Source organism: Rhyacophila brunnea, unplaced genomic scaffold, assembly GCF_057557595.1.
Source record: "Rhyacophila brunnea isolate RB1 unplaced genomic scaffold, BYU_Rbru_1.0 scaffold_2, whole genome shotgun sequence".
NCBI lineage: Eukaryota > Metazoa > Arthropoda > Insecta > Trichoptera > Rhyacophilidae > Rhyacophila > Rhyacophila brunnea.
The window spans coordinates 21,514,484-21,537,971 of NW_028232859.1; the positions used below are offsets into that span (position 1 = coordinate 21,514,484).

At 34.2% G+C, this 23,488-nt stretch overlaps 1 protein-coding gene across 1 annotated transcript in view; it reads left to right on the forward strand.

Moving 5' to 3' along the window:
* Positions 1–21,311, forward strand: part of LOC147072044 (uncharacterized) — a 298,376-nt gene extending 277,065 nt beyond the window's left edge. The window contains exons 4-9 of the mRNA XM_085946570.1: positions 7,536–7,745; positions 8,262–8,852; positions 9,623–9,865; positions 14,524–14,776; positions 15,566–15,765; positions 17,598–21,311. Of these exons, the coding sequence (XP_085802696.1) occupies positions 7,536–7,745; positions 8,262–8,852; positions 9,623–9,865; positions 14,524–14,776; positions 15,566–15,765; positions 17,598–18,091 (1,991 nt within the window). The 3' untranslated portion in view covers positions 18,092–21,311. The remainder of the gene's footprint in view (positions 1–7,535; positions 7,746–8,261; positions 8,853–9,622; positions 9,866–14,523; positions 14,777–15,565; positions 15,766–17,597) is intronic.
* Positions 21,312–23,488: the final 2,177 nt, after the last annotated feature.

Genomic DNA, 23,488 nt, shown 5'->3' on the forward strand with positions numbered 1-23,488 from the left:
TAATATATTAATAAAATAAATTGAAGATTATCTTCCATTATTTTCCTCAATCTCCCGGCACATTAATTGAGCTCCTCCACATTCTCAAGAACATCTGCAAGCAGTGAGGTCCCTAGATAAAATGCCGCCCCTAGGCTACGCCAAAATGCCGCCTCATTTTTTATCATCCTTGCATCAGTCCAATATCTAAGAAATGTGTTGTAAGGACTAAGGATACATTACTAACAAAATATCAGGCTAATTATTCGCAAATCTGCACGTGTCGTTTTTGGTCACCAAGGACGTCGAAGGGCAACGGAAGTAAACTAGATATCGCGAACCTGACAAAACCAGCAAGCTATTTTTTTTAATGGAAAGATATTTTCGTTATTACTAAGTTTAGGTAGCTATTTCTATATATTCCAAATGATTTTCTTCGATTTGCCGCCCTTCGAGTAACAAGCGACGCTCAGTCTGCTTACCCCTATGGGACTTCACTGTCTGCAAGCCACAGCGTGTCGTTCAAATTTAGAGCACTGTATGTATTGAACATCACATTCGTGACATAACTGCGAACCACTTCTCTCCATCAAGGCATCAGCTCTTTTGTCCAATCTATGGCCTGGTCCTTTGACTAAATCACTAAATATCAGTTTGAATTCCCGTATATTATATTACCGCTTACGTTCCTACATCTCAAGTCCGCAAAATTTGATTTAATATCAGATTTCAACGTTTCTCATGACTTCTGAAACATTGATAACTTAGTTCGAAATAATATTTCGATCGGATCATTGGGATAGTATCAATCATTCAAAAGGAGTATAATCTGTGTAATCATTTTCTATTATATTTTATATACGTCTGCTTTATGGAAAATGGAGGAGTTATAGAGCAAGTTTTATCATTATTTGATTATGGAGAAATTTAAAATTTCCACTGCTGTTTAAAAAATAATCAAATTATTGAATATATCAATATTAATAATCATTCCGGAAGGTGTGGTTTACTGCAGCCAACTGCCAATTCTTTGCCATAATCATGTAATAAGAGAAAACAAAATCAATGTGAACTGGCTTATCGGGTGTGATAGAACTTTTGAAGAAGGGTTTTCTTTATTATTAGGTCATAAAACCAAGGGACACATAGCGCACCGACTGTCATCAAATTATAAATGCGCGTTATGTCTACATGACAAACTTTAATGAGTATTACGAGACATATGTATCTATTGAAAATAACATATTTCCATATTTTTCTACACTCGAAACCCATATCCTTTTATAGGTAGATACTACACATAGTAATGTAAACCTATTCCTATGATATTGTGTTCCTTGCATGTACCTAATAGTCTGCATCCCTGAGAACACGCTAATAGCATACCTTGTAATAGTATAATAATCAGATACAACATGTAGGTACTCAGTTACATTAACTACTATTATATTGGTCGTCATATGTGGTTACATATTATGTCATTTGAGTTATTATGTGCTTCGGGGTATATGTTAGTAATAACATAACGCGTATAGTAGGCACCAATTCTGCATTGATTAAAATCGATCGGTAATTTCAATAAATTGATTTCATCCTGGTTTCATAAAACAGTTTTCTAATACAGGTTATGAATATAATATGTTACGTTACGAATTAATAGTATTGGCGTGTTCTGAGTAGTAGCAGAAAGTTAGCACCGTAGGGGTAAAATTAATTACCTACCACACAGCGATTCTTAATAATAATAATTATAACCGTTGGTTCTTTACACTTTACAGACATTTGCGGCTTGCGCGTTTGATACGCGGAGTAGGGAATCCAATCCCGAGCCAAATTTTTGGTCCCGGGATTGGCATTTTTTCGATAGTTAATATTAAATTTTTATGTATACAAAAAACGTTGATAAAATCGGTCAAAAATTATTAAATAAATAATTTACACTATTTAAGACATTTATTGTTAATATTGTGCATGTTCAATCATGGAAATACAAATGTGTAATGGAGTAAATAATATTGTAATATAAATAATAATGTGAGAGTAAAACAGTTATATTTATTTATGAAAAGATAACAAATACAAATACAATTTCAATTGAAATAAAAAATAACATATTGTGTTGACAATAAATATAAGCTAACATGAAGTGTTAGTTTTTTATGATGTTGTTAGGATTGCGTAAGGCAGCAAAAAATGGTTATTTATTATCCGGTGATTCCCCATGTGATCAGTGGGTCTCCAGAATAGCATTTTCTGGTAGAAACGTCTAACTAAATGTTTCTTGATTTATTTATTCTATTTCTCAAATTCATATCATGAAAGTGCGAAACATTGTTTTTTTCCAATCTTTCTCATTTTTATTAATCTATGTGAAAAAATAAAATTAATTGGTAACACATGGGTGTTCATCAAACTTCATTCAAACTCAGTTTATTTCTAATGTAGTTATATGTTATTACAAGTATTTTTTCTGTTATATTTTCGTTTTATTTTTCATAAAAATTGAATAAAAAAAATCAATCCCGAAAGTTTCGGGATTATGTTTACCAATCCCGGGATTCATAGGTATCGAAAATAGTTCGGGATCCCGGGATTGGAATCCCTACTCCGGAGTAGATAAATTTTACCTAATTATAGACACCAATATTTTTATTTTCATCCATTGCAATAGTCAGTGATAAGTATAAGGTTTTGGAGGTCCGAGGCACTGACCTTCGAGGCTCCCTCCCCACGATAAATAAATAAAAAAAACCTTAAATTCCAACTATGAACGTCACTAGTAAAAATCTAACAAAAAATAATTATTATATAAGTATGTATCTCCTTGGGTGGTTTACATAGTAGCAGGGATTTTATTATGCTGTGAGTAATATTAATTTATACTCGATTTGTGAGAAATGTGCATTTTTTTAAATACTGGTAAAGTTTAATGTGTATGATTGGTTTTAACTGTTTCAACGAGACCCCCTTTTAAATCAGATAAATCGATTGCGTCATAGTCATCAAAGAAAATCGCCGCTGGCAATGGTGGTATGTTTCTATAGGAAATGAGATTTATGGTTTATGGTGGTTTTTGCAAATTGTTAATTAAGAAAAGTAGTTAACAATTCTTATCTTCCATACCTATCTCTTATTAAATATCTATATGGGTATATAATATTATGTATTGGTGTTGATTTGAAAATGGTCTACTATATGTTTAAACGACAATATGGAAATACGCACAGAGACAAAACCACATGCACCAACAAACACAAAATCATTTTTAAGAAATAGTTGTCACAAAGAAGGGCACCGGTAGAGGTGTCAATCGACGCCAGGACGTTTTCATCGGATTTATGAATTGTCGAAAGTCTCACCGGGAAAGACATACAAGATTGGGTCTAGGACGATTTGGCACCGGGACAACTGGACGCCACGGAATTCGAAAATAAATAGACGTTAGGTACTTATAGATACTTTAAAAAAATATATTTAATATTATTATTTATATTTAAATGATTATATTATGATTTAATAGTTGGTGAGAATGTAAATATGCAGACATAAATAATGATTTAATCGTGCATATGTTTAAGTTCCAACGAAAAAAAAGTTTTTTTATTTTATACCTATAAAGCCTTAGGAATGGTAATTCTCAATCTGCAATAAAAATACAAGAGTAAAATGAATTAAAACTACTAAGTAGATAGTAGATAGAAACTGATTAAAATACCTCGTCTGCGTTCTGTATACGTGTCTACGACAGTGCGGCGTCCAAATAATCCGGAGTCCAGTTATCCCATTCCCACAAGATTCAGGTCTCAGCAACGTGTTAAATAGTTCGCATTTCTCCGCATGAAATAAAGAGACGGCCAGGAGGATTCCAGAATAATATATTATTATGATTTGATAATGCTAGTAGCCTCCACAAAGTGTTCCACATACGATTCGCATGATTGTATTTAACTGTGTGTCTACAGTGGTGCGTTTAGTGGCATAGAACCCCGATTTTTGGTATAGTTCATTAAAATATGAGTCGCTTGAACTGTCGAGGCCCTCTTTAAATATTCTGACGAATCATCATGCGCATATCGGCTCAAATCAGAGAACACAGAATTAATGGGAACTGAAATACCTAACGGGTGTGGTGTAACAGGCAACCGATCTCGAGTATGGAAAAATATAGGATGAACTCAAAACGTGTCAAGAATACGCCATTCTAACCTTGTCCTTCCTTCTGACAATTATTGCTCTCGGCTTATGCACTGACGCTCATTCAATATCTGTGTATTTGAAGATTGCAACGCACACAATTACACATATTATATATAATGTGTGCTTCATTTTCGTAGGACACTCGCATTCAAAATTTATATTTATTAATCTGTTCTGTGGCTCAAATATATCAATAGAAGTTTCAATAGTAAATACCTACCTATTCTTACTACTAGATGTATCTATACAAGCGGTTTCCAAACTTTATGTTACTACGCTTCCTTTTAAAAAAACTAATCTTGGCGCCTAACCCCCCCCCCCCCCCCCACTTTATTTCATTAAATCATACAGACACCTTTTTAAATAGTCAACAATGTATTAATACAAAAATGGAAAAAAAGCAATTTTTTACTAAGTACTTATATATTCATTTTTAAATTAATTTGTTTTTCATGCGATGAATGTGCTTGTTTATTAGCACAATTAATTTCAATAGTAGTCAATCCAAATTTGTCATCGTTCATTGACAAATGGATTCTATCATGATTCTATCATTCTCACATCCTGAAGCGGGCCTCGAGAACAGGATCTTTCATCCACATATATAAAATAATTAATAGCCCTGAAGCAGAACAGCGACTTTTTTGCTATTAATAAAATAATGTTAAAAGTGCATTATCAAACTAACCAAGAACTCAGTAAATAGATTTTTGTTTGCTTCAATATATATCTGGCGTAGAAATAATTTAAATGTGGATACATGGCGAACTTATTTTTTTTTTGTAATTTTGATTTCCAAAGCTCCAAATTTTTATGAATGCCTTCACTTTGTCTTTTTAAATCAGTGAATGCATTAGTGGTCCTCGCATTGATTTATTCACTCATTTTTTTTTAATTTCAACCAAATACAACAAAATTATCGTTCCTAAGCAAACTTGCGTCAAATTTCAACATTATGATTTGACCCTTTTATTCAGACTTCATTTTCTCACAAGATAGTCAGCGCGCTTCACAATCGCGTAGAAGTGAGGTATTATAAAATTTGTCTCCATATTTTCAGACAGGTTTGCAAACAACCTTTTATAGGACTGTTTTTTTGTATAGTTTATAACTAGCGGCCGTTTTATAAACTATGCATTTACAGACTGCGAACCTGTGTTTACATTAATTTTTTCTTCAATTTTAAATAAATTCAACATCTACATATTCAAATAAATATTTGTCACGTCACCTTCACTGTATGAAAATATAGATTCTGGTTTTGAGTGAATTGTGTTAAACGTTTCGCGCCTTCCAGTTTGGAAATCGCTGATCTATACATACTAAATATATTATAAAACATCGCTACTATTCAATGTATGTCCCCATATTACTATTTTAAATTACAATTTAATTAGGCAGTTAATTACGCGAATGTTTACGAATATTGTGATAATACGTTGCCCTAAATAGATTACTTTTTTAAGGATAATAATATGATGTTTTTTATTATAATGTCATTCGGTGCAATCAACGTTTCAATTTAAATTATTTTTATATTTTAACCTAAATAAGGAGTTATCTAAATGTTTTTGTAATTTAGTGGAAATAAAAATTATATTTGTCGAGCGAATTATCTGCTGTATCATTGTTTTAATTGATCGATGTACATACAATCTATTGTCAGTTAAAACTCGTTGATATATGTATGTAATAATGGCTGTAACAGGGTTTTTTACATTTCTTGATAAATTCATATTGACAGCTGTTTTGGTCTACAAACTAACTTCGTAAAAATATAATAATTACTATTATTGAATTAAATAAGTCAATATTTGGAAACATGTTGAATTAGCAATAACTTTGGTTACGCATGTCACGGGTGCCACTGCCGCATCTCATACACTTCAGTTATAAAATATAATCTTTAGTTTTAATTGGTTAACATTTTTAATTGAATACAGCTAATCTAAGATAGAAAAAACTATTCACGATCAGCGGCGGCTCCTCTAACACCATGCATGTGCGCTGCACTGCTTTTTCCTAAACATCACTCAATGTGCAACAATGCTATTCATAAGTCATCACTCGTTTATCGCAATTTAATCCATGTAAATTTATACCAAAAGCATATACTCAGTAAACAGTCACCGAATTCGTGCGCTCGTCGGAACGCACAAATATGGATCTTATTTTGCCGTTCATATTACATTGGGTAATAACAGTTCAAGCCGACACGTGAAAACGATAAATAACTCATGAATACATAAAATTGTATGACCATTAGGGACGCAGCTCAAAAGTTACGCGGAAAAATGTAGTAACTGAGATTTAGCAGGATTGATAAAAAAATAGATTTTTTTTATTTAAATCTCATATAAATTCATTGAAAATAGACTGATATTGAATAAAAATTGATTATCAACATAAATATTTTGGATCGATCCTTTATTCCTTCTATATTTGCAAATATTTGAATATAATTTATAAAAAATTAAAATCTCAGTTACCATGCTCTTTCTCATAGTGAGTGAATATGTATAACATGATGTCATATTTTTAACAATGCAGGCATTTTGCTGGAGTTTTACTGCTTTTTGTAGGCGAAGAAACTGACGATTTGTCGAGAGTCGAAAAATACGTACCTACCTATTCAAAACAATCGATAGTTTTGTTTATTTAATATTTTCTTCAAATATTATTTCTTACATACAATTCAGTATGATTTCTGCGGTCGTCGTTATAGTCGGCTTTTTTATGTGTTTTGTCACGTTATTTCGATAGTTTTGTTCATAAAAATAAATTCACAACAATATATATACTTATTGAAAAGATTTATATTATAATACTTAATACTTATAATTATAGTTCAATCAGTGAAGTGTATGTGTTTTAAAATGATGTCGGTAAACGTAGACTTTATCAATAATAATAATAATAAGAGTTAGAATAAAAAAAGGATGGTCCGATGACATCTGTGGAAATTGAAAAGTGTTTTTCAACCATTAAAAGATTTAAATCGTCTTTCAGAAATACTTACCATGAATCAGGACTGACTTAACATGTCTACCTGTGTTAAGCATTGAGAAAAAAAAATTACAAACAGTTCAAGACTTTAATGAGAAGTGATTGAGGTGTTCGCTAAACAGAAACAACGCTGAATTGATATGCTTTTTAAATAAGGTAAGAAAATTTTGAGTGCACCCCCAATGAAAGCAATTTTGGAAACCACCGGCCGCCACTGTTCACGATACTAACGGTTTTCCGGTTTTAGTAAAATATGTTATTTATTTAATTAGTAGTTATTGGTTGGTTATAAGAAAGGTAAGAAGTTCATACACCTTCCTACTATTATCTAAATTGGTGTTACTTATTTACAGAAGCAAGTCCTCCATTGATGGTCCCCGACAACCTAAACTCCACCGAATGGCTGCAGAGCGAAGAGCAGCTTGCGAAGCAGGCGAATTCTAACAATTTGGAAGTAAAAGTGCTACCAAATGACTCTAATAAAAGAAATGAACATCTTCAAGATGCAACTGTGATTCTTCCCACAGTTGAATCCACTAGCATGAAACCACCAGAATCGACAAGTAAGTAAAAAAAATACTTTTTTTTTGATTCGCTAATATCTAGCGTTCAGTTTTTATTTCAATGCGGAATGTCTGGGACTCTTATGTGATCAGAACCAAATAGCGCCTATTCAACGATTGCATTCAGACTGTAGCCACTTTGAAATGGAGCAATTGGCAGTAAAAAATACATATTTCAAATATTTTTTTGTAAATACAGGAAAAATCTCGATGTTTTTATATAAAAACATTATAATATCTTTTTAACTACTTTTCTCGTTTTTCTTTAAAACCTATGACAATGAAGATATTTTAATAATGAGTTACGACAGTATTTTAGTAATGTTGACGCTTGCCTAGTTAAATTAACATGCCTACATGAATATTGTAAACAATGTAAACTGTACATTGTCCGTAATCGTCTTGTATAAACTGTTTTCCGTCCAAGATGTTGATTATTGGAATTCGCCACCCCCAGCATTAACAGCATGTACCTACATAATATGATGATACCTATATCTATTATTGTTTTCTTAGGTGCTCAAAACGATGGATACATCGACGAAAACATCGGCGGCGAAGACGGATTGGAAACATTCATAGAGTTAGCACCAGATTCGGGGTCTGCCACTCCAAAAGACGTCAACCAAGCATTTGCATCCCCATCACCTCCAATTTTCCCAACGAACATCTCACCATCAGTCCAATACGGTAACGAACACCAAGACGCTGACTCCAATGAGAAGAGAACTCCCAAAATTGCCGCCAGCGAGCTTCCCGTGACAGATATATACGACAATAAATTTTTAACGCAGACTTTCGCCATTTTCTTCAACAAAGACGCCGCGAAAGATCCGTCCACCTCTGACGATGAGTCCAGCACAATCTCAGATGAAAGTGTAGATGTGGTGATTAAGCCTAACGATTCTAAAGGTGCTCCAAGTTTCACTTCTGGTCATCAGAATAGCTTTGGTATATCGATCGAAGAGGCGTCCAAGCCTCAGAGCACTACTCAGTCAGCAGTCTACAACACAAAGGTGTCACCGACTTTGCCTTCTATGGTGGGAAAAAATAAAGTCAGGAGCACGACCGTGAGAAGCAGGTGGAACTCCACTGAGGATGGTGACGGTAATAATAATCGTTATATTGTCCTTAATTTATAACGACACAAACGTAAAGAAAATTAATTTATTTCGTGTATTATTAACTCTCGTATTAACTAATTGAACACCTTTTCGTGTATTCCGAAAAATACCATTATTTGTCATTTAAAAAAACTATCGCAATACGAATTTTCGGATGAAATTAATGAGTCAGGATTAAAAGGGTACATGTGTCATGTAAAATTAAAAAAAAAATAACATTTTACTTCTAATATCGGATTACACGGATGAACATCTGTGTATTTTATGTTGTTATTATGTCAATAACAATGTATCTAATTGTTTTGGCCTAACTTGTATCATTTCAAACCCTTAAAAAACCCATAATAAACATAAAGATATATGAAAATTTCCTTAGCATAGGAATGACGTATCATTTATAAAACAGAACTCATTTACAGATTATCAAAAATCTAAGTATCAACTTCTAAACTGTTAGCAAACCTTGAAATCGATTTACTCAACTTGGTTACAAATAATTTTATTATTAATTGATTGTTAATAATTGGTTAGTTACACGTCATTTTCATTGATGTTTGATGTATTTTTATATATCATATTTTTCATTGAATATGTAGGTACATATTATTTTTATTATAATAATATTAAAATCAGACACACAAACATGGCTACGTAGATACCGTTCTACTCGTATAACTTCATAAACCAATGATAAAAATAAAAGGAATCATGTAATTTTTAATTTTGTGTAAATAATAAACACTCTCATCATAGGTATTTGCCATTCAACAAGACTATCAATGTGCCGAGGAGTGTTGCCATACGACCTGACGACCCAACCCTTGGTGAGTGGAATTGATAGTGCCAGCCAGCTGGACGCCGCTGTACCTTACTTTGACTACATCGTCAGATCAGGCTGCAGCCCAAGAGCGAGGCAGTTCATCTGCTCACTCTTAGAGCCAGAGTGCAAACCTCGTGGAATGACCGTCACCCCACCATGCAGACGAGCGTGCAAAGGTATTTTTTATTAATTCCTCGATATTTGTGTAATTTATGATCACATCTATTTCGGGAAATGATATTACTAAAGGACAACGCACTCAGTAAAGTAGCAAGCAAGTAAATTCGCGCATAGCGACATTCCCACATGTATAGGTAGACGTCACGTGACAAAATTTCGCAATTTCCATATAATCACGCATCGGGAATTTATAGAAATATCATCTTTATTGTAATGGCGTTAAAACAGTGTTTCTAGTGTCAATGTTCATTTGAGCGAACGATATTGATATTAAAATATGAATTATGCCATTCGGTAGACCCGACAAAAAAGTGAGTGTCATTTTTTTTCCAGATGCTTCGTCCATATTAATGTCATTGATTTCGGGCTACAAATCTATGATCAAAACAGTCTAAGGCCTAGTAGTAGTGCCTCACTAATTTGTGTTTATATTTATGAGTTTTTCCCTTCAAATACTGCTTTACGACATGAGTTTTACTGATATTGTGAGCTTTTTAATGTTCAACGCTGTTAAAGCTCACCGTGTGAGCAAAACACGTATTGTAAAGCTATCTTTACGTGTGGTGAATAACAAGTGATAAACAAATTTTATAAATTATACTACCTAGTAAACGCTGAAAAGATTAATTATGTAATTCTATTCATTGAGGGTATTCGCACGATGAACGAATGGTAGCGTGTCCGCTTATGAAGCCGTAGGTCCTCTGGCTTGATTCCCAGATCTGGAAAAATTCACATTTTGTTTTTCGACACGTGTTTGGTCCCATAGCATGGATCTAACTGGATTGGCCAAGCGGCTGACTTCCATTACTCGTAAAAAATCTGTTTAGAAACCTCTCCGTGATGCGGCCAATTATAGAACTAATGAAGAAAAAATATTGATGGAAAACTATTTTAAATTCTAGTTGATGAGAATTTTATTCTGTTCCATAGAAATCATCGGCTTTAGTGACCCGCGTGTCGCTTTTCGTTCCGATTAGAATTATAATATTATCGTCATCGTGATCAACAGCCGAGGTTGATCCACAGCTGGATGGAGGCCACCCCAGCGCTCGAAATGGACAGGAACGCACCGGAGCGCCGTTGTGGTTCGTGGAATTCCAAAATATACCGTTCCGGCTCGTGGATTCATTTAAAATTGCGTTGCGGTTCGTTAGATTTAAGTATTTATGTGTGAATGTATCTTTTAAAGTTTTTCTCAAAATTAAAAATTAACGAAGTTATGTCATGCCGGGCGTGCAAGGGTTAAAAATAAAATTTATGACATCCCTAAATTTCTTTCAATTTTCTTTTTTGTGTCGATACATCCGTGTCTAAATGCATTGTCTAAACACTCCAAATAATTGCATACTTACATAAAAAAAGTAACTACAGCTGCAAGCTACAAAAGAATTGTGCCTTTGCTGACATTGTTTGATAACCTTTTGTACTTAAATAACTTAAATTCAATAAAAAATAAAGATGGCACCTACATATTTGTATAATAATTTCTAAAGTATGAAATATCTCAGTACAGTCTCGCTTTTACCTTTGACTGGTATGCATTGCGAATTTACTTACCTACTAATTTATTACTTATATTTTATTGTGAGTGATAAAACTTATTTATTTTCATCGCCATCTAATCGCCGTGTTAATTTTATACCCACGTCTATTTTTGCGGGCAAAATTTTCGGTGGTAAAATTAATATGATAAAGTTTGGTAATTTAAATCGTACAATTCCGCTAAAATCTACTTATTAGTGATAATCGCTTGTTTTTTAAAACATTTTGTATTATTTAAATTTGTTCTCTTGAAATTTGGTTAAACATCTCAGCAGGCGATACCTTTCTATATATTACATATAAGTATATTTTTTGTCGTTGGTATCCAAACTGATTTGACATATAATGCTGTTGACCAGTGGCCACAAGCAGAATTTTTTCGTTTTGAAAATGATAAATATGAGTGGATATTTATAAATTTTATGAAGGTTTAATTAAGTAGTAGGTACTTCGTGTAAATCTGCTAAAAAATTAAGAATTCACTCCGATAAGCATTTAAGATCGACAATACAGTTGAAACAGGGTTTTCTGATTCAATGTCTTTTCGACAATTGACTCGACGTGTTAAAAATATTTATGACGTGTCGTAAACCCTTATTTTTACAATGAGTAATAAATAAATGCACCATTATGCCATTTTCCTACAAAAATGTTTTTGGTATGAAACTATTGAATAGCCTACCGTAATTAGTTTATTTTTAAGGGACGTTTCTATTGTGTTATTACATACGTTGTAACTTGCTACTTTAAAAATAATAGAAATAATAGATACCTACTATGTAGAGAACTTTTAGTTAATTTTTGTTTGTAAATTTGTTTTAAAAAAAAAGAAATATCCTCCAATAAAATTTTATTACTATCATAATAATAAATTATTGTTCTGTATTATCATTATTCATCACCGTGGCAATAATAATTACTATAATGAGACTAGGTATGGACAAACATCACAAATTGAATCGTTTAGTTTAAAATACACTAGTAAAATTAGGTAGGTACGTGTTCAGTGCGGACAACAAATAATTTTAGATGGTAGTCATAGATTAAATAAATACGGTGGTAAGTTCTTTAATCTGAGGTGGTAAGTGTACGTATATTACAATAATGGTAACCAAAGCATCATCATTGTAACATATAGGTCATGGTCTCCACAACGAGGGGCTGAAAGGGCTCTAGCCTGGGAGCCCGTGCTCAGGAGGAGCCCGGCGAGGCGAATCGACCAGATAAGTGAGATAAACACACATCACAAATTTGCTTTAATAGTAAAAAAAAAGAATTTTCTTACAATACTATTATTTATAGTTATGTGGTTATACGAAACAATTCTTAATTGTTTATCAATACTCGACATCTCCATAATTCGTATGGATGTTTTAAAATATACAATAAAACACTAAATATACAGATTATTGTTACCCCGTACATACTGCCTTTATTCTTAGCGATAAGAAGGGGGCCCCACCAAAGATCCTAGCCTGGGGGCCAGCTTCACGATGTGAGGCCTATGGTATAGGTATATACATACACTACAATATTAGTCCTTATAATGTTCAATATAGGTAGGTACCTACTGATTAATGACAATATTATATTATTCTATAGGAATCGTGTTTAGCAATTCGAGTTGCACCTTCCGTCATGTTTTATCTTATATAATTAATGATACTTCTTCTTCTACCCTGTCATGTCCTAATATTGGGGCATAGGGCAAGCATTGGCGCCACTTCCCTCGGTCCATCGCCATGCGCCTCCCGCCATGTCAGACCTGCAGCAAATAGGTCGCTTTTGTAGCACCGCTGCAGGGTGAGGGAGAGGCGGCCACGGCGATGGAACCCTTGAAGCTGTGCCACAAGGGTACGAAGTGCCGCACTCTTTGGCGGCATCCGGAATACGTGTCCCAGCCACGTAAATCGTCTCTTCGTGATAACTTCAATCACCGAAGGCTGCTGTGCTCACGAACTCGGGTATTTGTAACGCGGTCGTACCAATGTACCCCTAAGATTCGGCGGAGACATCGATTCTCAAAGCTCAAAAGCCGATAATTAATGATACACCATTGGTAATTTAAAATGCTATAATTACGTAGTTTGGTTATGATGGCTTGAAGCTTTTCTTAGAAGTAGGTATGGCCTAATGGCCCTTATGGTGGAGAAGGTCCAAAAGAAATCTTTGAGGATCCTTTGTTTGAAGCTGTGTGGATGCCATCCATGGCTTTATCCGATTGATTTATCTTAAGAACGCTTACACACTGTGTTCAACCAAATCGCTTCGGATATTGGTATATTCCTCCTGCGTGAGAACGAGTTTATGTGAACGATTTATAAATTCTTAGTTTGATAACTTCTTAAATAATTAAATGGCGTAGTTAGCTCTATCGGTATACAGATATGTACAGTATAAATTTTGTATTTACTCGTCTCTGTATAGGTACTTACTATTTTTTCTAATAGTTGCTGCATCTATTTCTTTATTTTTAAACACTATTTTAATACTATTTCTTTAATTTTTTTTTAAATATTCTGTGCTCGTCTTGAATCTATAATCTGTAAAATTTGTTGTATGTAAATTAATTTTTAATTTGAATCTTTATGGTAGGTATGTGGATATGTTGTTTTTTAAGTTTAATTAATTAACAAACTGAACTATCCCAAATGAGACAGTAATATAAGTTATAAGCAGTGACGAGTGGTGGTAGAAGTAACATGCCTGCTGATTATGGGTGGTAGATAAAGTAAGAGTAAAGAATAATACAATTCTTGACGGTATACTTTGTTGAGACGAGGTTCTTTCGCCTGCGGCGCTGACAATCCTTGCCCACTTGCTCAATATACATCCGCGTAAGAAGTTCAAAGTTTATTGTTGCATTTATACATCCAACGTACGTACGTATGTAATGAAAAAAATTAAGCATACCGTTTTTTCGGAAAATTATAGAGCGTTCCTGTTCGTGAAATTTTCCATTTCGAGCACTGGGCCACCCCCAGCTCCCTCCACTCTTCTCGATCCCTAGTTCTTTGATAATAGTATCATTACCTAATAAAGATCTCAAATTGGTAACTGGTTATTACGTAATATTTAGATGCTTCACATACTAATCATTTCCTTACAGCTGTTGCGGAATCCTGTCAGGACGTTATATCAGCCACACTCCAGCTCTCACAAGTCTTCAATTGCGCTCAATACCCCGATGGCGGCGACTGCCTTCAGAGGGGAGGAGGCGAGTGCCTGGCTGGAGAACTTCGCTGCCCGACCGACGGATCCTGCGTTCCTCTTCATTGGAGATGTGACAACATCCCTGACTGCCCGGGAGGAACGGATGAGGTCGACTGCGATGGATCAGGATGCGCGCCTTCAGAATTCAAGTATATTCAACAGCATACTATATTATTTAATTCCACGATAAACATATAATAGCTACGTTACGATAAAAATGCACTTGTACATTTCTATTCAGTGGCCGACATAATATACAGATTTACAGTGACGTCCCCAGATAAAATGCCGCCCCTAGGCAGCGCCAAAATGTCGCCTCATTTTTTTATACATTATTTTTATCATCCTTTCATGAGTCGAATATCTAATAAATGTGTTGTTTTGATACAATACTCATAAAATATCAGACTAATTATTCGCAAATCTGCACATGTCGTTTCTGGTCACCAAGGACATCGAAGGGTAACGGAAATAAACTAGATATCGCAAACCCGACGAAACCAGTGAGTTCAATTTTTAATCGAAAGATATTTTCGTTATTACTAAGTTTAGGTAGCTATTTCTATATATTCCAAATGATTTTCCTCGATTTGCCGCCCCCAAGCGACGCTCAATCTGCCTACCCCACGGGACGTCACTGCAGATTTACACAAAATAAATTAATAGAATAAAAATGTGAAAGCCAATCGCCATAATAATTATACCAAGACTTTTAGTTTATGACTTAATTAGGGTCCGTAAATGCAAAAATTACAGAGGCCCGCAATTTTCTCAAATGTTATCAATATTGAATGCACGTTGCGTTTACGTGACAAATTATAATGCATATTATGATATAGCTGTAAATCCCGGGTAAAAATTAATGGTAGGTATAATAATACATTTCCTTATAGGTATATGTGAAAATATCAGCGTTAAATTAGTAATAATGCGTTTAGGTGCGGCGGTCGTGGTAGCTGTATTCCTGAGGAATGGGTTTGTGACGGTCACAGAGACTGTCCTCAGGCCGAAGACGAAGCAGATTGTGGCGCAGCTGATGTCGTCAGCGCTGCAAGCAGATATCCAGTTCCTGTTAGACTTCCGAGGCCGAGCCCACGACCACTACTCAATACTGTCACTGGACCTTCCATATTCACTGGTAAAAATCTTAAATATTAAAATGAGTTATTTCGACATAGTAATATCTTTTAAATATTAAGGGAATGTGTCTGATCATAGCTAATATGTTGCTGTAGATATTTTATAATACATCTTATACGGACATCCACTATCACATCCCATTCATTGACTAGGCCGGAACCGGCTTACCGGGATACTAGGTTGTATTAAGTTTTATTTAGTGTTTCATCTCAAAATTAGCTGTAAGATTGTAACAAATATTTTACTTGTAGAGAGTGAGTTGGTCAAATTTCAGGAAGTAATACCACAGGTACCGAGTCATATTACCTTACCCGGTGGAATTGTTAATATGTGCCGATACGAGGATCATTCGGATTCGAACTGTCATCGGAGACAATTCGCACGTTATCGCCTGCCCAGTTTAAATCGACATTCATTACGATGTATTAGACTACTACTACACACCCCCTAGACCCCCTAGGTACTAGACACCCCCAATACCGCATCCTGATAAAGAACAGGCATGTCCCACACAGATGTATAAAAAACATGGGCGCTAAAGTAATGCTAGAATGCTAGATGCTTACACCGTTCACTATTGGCTGGGAAAATATCGTACACAGCAGTTTTACATAATATATCTGTGCAACCTGTACTAAATTATACCAACACTAAAACAGATGTTGATATACTATAAACTAAGATTTCCCAAACTTTTTCTGCAATGGAACACTTCGCAAACCCGAAAATTTTAACGGGACATTTTTCACTTATTTTTTAGGATGGTAATTCCTACTAGTGAAAATTTAAAAAAAAAATGTTATTAAAACACATTATTTATTTAGTAATTATTTTTAAATATAAAACTATAATATAATATAAACACGAAAATATGAATAAATAAAGCACTTAATGACTTTGATGATGTTGAGTCCTTGATATCAGGCACAATATTGGTAAGTTGCATTCTAATATCTGGTGCGGCATCGAGCCTGTTCCTGCATTTTGACTTCGTTGCAGGGTAAAAAGAAAATCCCGCTTCGCATAAATGGGTTGTAGAAAACGGAAGTAAAACAATAATAGCTTGTTTTGAAAAATTGGGGTACTCTTCTGACAAACTCATCCAGAAATCATTTAAAGGCTGATTTTTGTATTTTTGTTTCAAATCAGAGTCACTAATTAAACAAATTAGATTTTCATAGTCAATTGCGCTTAAGCATACTGGTTTGGCTGTCACGGAAAATGGATTCCGAACCCAGGAATCGTCCTTACTAGTTTCTTTAGTTATTTTAGTTTTACTTATACTTAGTAGAAGATCTTTAAATGTATTGCAGTGTATAAAACCTTTCCAGATTGTCGCGGAACACCTACTCAGGTTCGGCGGAACACTGGTGTTCCGCGGAACATAGTTTGGGAAACCCTGCTATAAACTAGGATTTTAATTTTTAACGGCGTTATATTTTAGTAAACTATAATACATAAATGTGCCCACTGAATGAAAAACTTTAATGAAAATTCAGAACTCTAGGAAGCTCGTAAACTGGATTAATTAATTGATGTCCAAGGTTCGCCAACATTGAATGACATTAATTGTACAAACACAGTAATTAAAGCATGTTAATAGTAAATTAACTATATGTAATTACTTAACGAATATACTCCAGGAAGTTAACCATTTGTACATTTGTAACTTTGGTTCTGTTATAATAACGATGTAGTGATATTTCCACCCATTTTCGTTTAAAGTTATGACTACGATGTTGTTTTTTGATCATATAGATATTATCTAACTACCGTTCAGTCCTGTTCAGTGACGTTTAATTTACTGTGAATGCATTTTTTACTCTGCAGCAACTTCGAGGTCCAACCCGGAGTACGAAAGCGGCGAAGAGCTTCTCATGATGAGCGATTCTTTCGCACCAATCGTAGAACCAGTTCCTGGAAAGAAAGCCACATCTTCTTCTACCAGAAAACCGAAAACTGACCCCACTCTTTACACGCTCGGAGCATTGAGAAAACTGACCCTAAAGAATGCAGCGAAGGCTGCCCAAGAACAGAAAACTGAAGCACCGCAAGTGACGGAGATTACTCCAATGATTATAAAAATGGACGCAAACTTCAAATGCACAGATGGTGAAAAAAACTGCCCGGAAAAGGCTGACGGTGGAAAGAGTCAAGATGATTTAGAAGATGATTATTTCAGTGATGAGTATACGTCTCATTCGTCTCCTTGTCCGAAAGGTGAACTCCGATGCGTGGATGGACGGTGCATCACACTGTCACAACTTTGCGACAAGCAAACTGACTGTTCAGACGGCGCTGATGAAGCCAACTGCTTCCTGTAAGCAATAAATATGTTAGAGTTCTTACTTACTGATTTAAAGATAAGTGTAAGTACTTATTATTTTATTATTATAGGGTTTTTATACTGGTTGACGTTATCGTTTATTTTATAATGTTGGTACTGCTGTATTAAGCTGGTAACGTTTAGCCAATCTACCAATAATCATTGCCAATAATTTTAATAAATATTAGAGATTAATATTTTATTTTTGTTTTCCTAATGTCACATCACATTTAATCATTCTTGGATGTTTTTGTAACCGTATTGTAATCGGGTTAATCTACATTCTACGTACATAATATATATGCATTCTCTGTAATAATTATAATGTTACGTAAAATATTTCGCGGAAAGGAGATGTAGCCAAAATGAAGCAATATGATAATTCGTTATAAAACGAATATTTTAAGATTAAATTTAAACCATTGTTTGTAATGATACTTTACTTACTGAATATAACTTCTCAGTTATTAATTTAATGTTTATATCTTTATACATTAGTTACTATTTCGATTTTATTCATAATATACTCTGATAATCACTGTAAAAATCGTTCACTAAAAGAAAAAACCTTTATACTTTGAAAAAATACCATTAATAAAATAAGATACTCATTGTCTTATACTACCTGATCGAATCATTTCTGGACTCGAGAGGTAAGGTAAAGTGAATATTATTTTCGGTAGAGGACATCGCAAGAACATTTTTTTTCTCGAGAATTCTTGATTAGTTTTTTTGATTTGACGAGAATTCTTGAGATTCTCGGAAAATTGAAGACGTTATTGCCTATTTATTTGTCATTTTTGAGACATCCGACCAAAAGATTTTTTACCGAAAAATTTTAAAAAATCCGTTCGAGTCTTTTTCAAACGAGGAATCAACTTTTCTTAAGAAATTCCATTCAGGTATTTTAATCGATCGGCAGCTTGGCCTAGTGACAATTTCTCGAGAATCTCGTTGATGATTTCTCAAGAAATGAGAATTCTCGAATTTTCAAAAAAATATTTCTCGAAATTCGAGACTTGTCTTTTTTGATTATTTTTCGAGACGAGATTTCTCCATCACAACATTTAATCGCTAGTATTTACAGTATGTAGTTAACTACTTACGTACAAATCTTATATATTAACTAAAAAGTTAATACACATAGTACATAGGTACTCCTAAAATAAACGAACGTCGAAAATAACAGTAAAGTTCTTGACTCTACTACAAAAGTTGTGTTTTTCATTTAACTCAGTTTACATATATATCGAGTCCAGAATTCTTAGGTACCTACTTAATTATTTGTTTTTAATATGCATTCAAATAAGAAACATATATCAGTTATCATATATAATATTATGAGTTATGTACTTAAGAATATTATAAGTATTATAGTTATAAGTAACACTGTATTGTAAAACCTTCAACATTATGTACTGTCTTGTATCAATTGACCAGGTACACTATGTTTTATATACTTTTTAATTTGGTTTTTAAATGTTGTCACTTGATTACCGTGTTATTGAAACTTCCGATGGAAAGATTCATATATTTACCGTTTATATTATTTAGGTTTAAAATATGAATTGTGATTTAATTATAAGTCCCCGTGCTCTCTTCTGCCCCCCTCCCCCCCCCCCCAACCCTCTCTCGTCGATTGGAAAAAATATTACATTACAAAAATATGTAATTGACATTTTATTTATTAAATTGAGATTATTTGATGAACACGGATCAATACAAATAATTATTATCAACTATATTACCAATTTCAAAAGATCCATTTATTTTCTAACCAGTGCTATCATTCGATGTTTTCGACTTAAGAGTAATGTTTCCTAAACTGTGCTATTGCGATACTCAAATGATTTGAAGAGTGTTGGATTTTTTTTTTTTTGTAAAATATTTGACATAATATGTAGGTTATCAATGATTCGTATGGTTAGTATTTCCAATAGTACTGTAATTATAGTATATGTACATATTATGCAGAATGGTGTCAAATACTTCTGGCAGTGTATGTGACTCATTTAGGTGTTACAAAGTGATTTCGTCGTGGCCACAGTGTCAGAAGAATATTTTCTTCGTCTACCAGTGGTGTGCAATGACTATTGCTTGTAGGAATTCTGTTACTATTTGTTAAATATTATCTACTTTATGAGTTTGTAACTGATTGAATCTTGGCATGCGGCCGATGAAGTAGTTTGGCCTGGGTATTGCTGTTGTAACGTTGTACTATTGTTTTGTTAATATTTACGTAATATTAATAGTAGGATAGAACCTTTAGAAAACTCAAAGTAATTAAATTTTACTACTTATATAATTCCACAATTAATTACCTACAATCTATACACCGCACGCCACTGTTTTAATCTACTATAATAATTTTAGTCATTGGTCCGCATATTATAAGGATAGTAAGTATGGCGTTATATGACATACGACAAAAATATTATAAATAAAACTAAAAATAAATCAACTGGCAGGTCAGAAAACCAAACAATGGTTTCAAATCTGGCCCAATGCTTTCAAGAGCATAAAATGTAACTGATAATTATTTGTCGTCAAAAGTTGGGTGTTGGGTACGGCGAAAAAAACTGTATCTAACTAAAAAGCATGGCGTAAGTTTGGGAAACATTGCTGAGATGGCTCAGTGAGCCTCTTTACCTAATAAATTATTTTTATACATCGTTAAAATATAATAATATTTTTGTAAAAATAAGTAAGTATTATATTATTATTATATATTTTAAATCATTTACATAATAATATGATTTATTGATTAGCGATACATTTCACCACTTCATCGTTACCTATATCAATATTTCATGATAAGTAATCTTTATTATTTTTTTTAAATATCGTCAACATTGATACATTTCTAATCTATCAATTTGTTTATTAACTGATGGATAATAATAATATGCTAATTGTTTTGTACCTGTGTGGGTATAATGGGTGTAATGAACGAACACATACGAATGCCTAATTTATTATCATATGAAATATTATGATGTGTTAAAACTGTATAACGAAAAAAAACTCAAAAAAAGTTAGATATTTATTAATTATTACTTATTTTTTTATTCCATATTCATTTTATACTATTATTTTTATACTGGGAATAAACATACACATGTATATTATTATAATATATTATACTATGCATTGCACATTATATATTACATCAATAATTACTATAAAATTTGTTTAATAAATATATTAAATAATATAATATACACAAATTACATTATTTTCGTTGAGTGACTTTTATACTACAAAGTTAATTGACGAATGTAATGTTTTTACTTACTTCTCTTTGTAAAATATGTAGGTACTTCTATAATCTTAATTTTATATGTAAAAATAAAGATCATTTATTATTTTTTAAATGTTGTTTCAATCCACAATCCTAAAATCCATAGTTACATTGGTAAGTATCTTTGTTACCGTAGGCTTAGTTCGTAGCAGGGTTCGTAGCAGTTCGTAGCAGAGTGGTGTTATTTCTTGGCCCCGTATCAATTGAAGTACGGCCTTATGATTGAAATGGTTCAGAATATTTTTTTGAATCTTTACTTGAGGCTGTATAGACACTATCAGGTTGACTTTCTTAGGCACTTATGCGTTTATACTTCTTGCGTATGGACACCACACGGCGCCTCTGAGAATCCCTGTCGCTCGCCAATAAAAATATGGACCCTCCAAACCAACCACCCCGCACCACACTCAGTCGTCATAGTATCACGAGGCCTTCTGCTTAGATGTGAAGCATCAGCAGTTGTTTACGCCTGGGAATGTCTCAGGAGCAGATACCAAAGACTGACATCGCCACGCTCTCTAGTGAGCTTTGACTGAGTTTACTAAAAGAAGTAGTTTAATTTTAAACAGTCCCATGGGAGAGAAAGGCACGGAGACTTGACACAAAATAAGTGAATTTAATGTATATAAGATACAAAAAATAATACGGAAAAACTATACTGTGTCAAGAGATCATCGCGTCCGCAATAAGACGCCGCAAGTTTTTTTAAATGCAATATAATTGGCCTTTGTGGCGACCAACGGCTGGTTGGACCGACTTGAGCATTTCTTTCCTATCGGAGCACATTCTCGGACATTCCCAGATGATGTGGTTTGCATCCGGTTTTTCTCCGCCGCATGAACATGTCGGCTGGGTAACAAGTGAATCCACCATGGCCTGTCAAAAACTGACTTGTGTGGTGATCAGGAGTCAAAGTCGCTCGCCAGTCTTCTTGAGTCGTATACACTTTATAAATAGTATATAGCGGCCTTCCAGGAAGCCGGATTCCGGTTGCCTTGAAGAACAGGCAAACCAGGTTAAAATTCTCTTCTGACACTTACAGCACGTGGCCGAGCCAGGCCCGGCGTCGCCTCTTTACTCTCAGGGTGGTGAGAAGCTGCTTGGTTGGTTCTCTTATCCCCTCGTTACTCCTAAAATCACACCCGGTATCCGTCAAAAACATCTGTTAGCTCAGTATACGGTTACTCCGATCCTTCATAAGGTGCCACATATTCGTAAATATGTAAAGCAGCACTGTCAAATGCAAGCGTCGAATAGGCGGCATTTGGTTTTAGCCGAGTAGGTACAGTCGTGAGTCCCAGACACTCCGCATCGACTTGAATGTTGCTCCAGTCATTCCCATTCGGACAGCGAGCTCTCTCAGCCTCATTAAAAAGCAAGCGTTAAAGCGTCAATTACATTGAGCTTTTTTATGAGCTGATTATTGGCAAATTTATAATCTGCCTGTAAATTCGCCCAGTGTAATCATTGAATAAGCTAATAAGCAGGTTGTAAACACTCCACCGAGAAAAGTTGAAAGCCGGTCAACTTTTCACACTACACGCCGGCGTGTGGGCTTACTGCGTCTGCGCAGTAGAGCGATGGTGGTGGAAAAACGAACTACTCATTTTGAAATTTACCTTTTTGACGTTTAATGGAAATATTGTTATGGAGCGTAGCGACCTCCCGGCAAAAAAACGAACTACGTTCCGTCAAAATCGCTCGCTGGCTTGTGGCTTATCAGCGAATGGAAAGTTTTGTGTGTAATCATTAAATCGCAGTAGCTGAACCGCCCGCTTTTAAATTCGCCAATAAGCAGCTCGTAAAAAAGCTCAATGTAATTGACGCTTAAGTAATTGATGTAAAGTTGAAAGACGTCATGTATTATTTAGCGACGTATTATACGTGGTGTAAATGAGAACTCAGTCATTCTTGCTAATATTGATCGGTGCTTCTCCGATAACTATCTAGATGCAGAACTAACCTGCCATTTGTGATGATTGGGAGGTCAATAACTTCGGGTGTTGATATTATCCGACTTGCGTGCGGTGACCTTAATTGGACGTAATTTTATAAATTCTTAAAATAGGGTCTATTTAGCTCACTTCTGTGTAC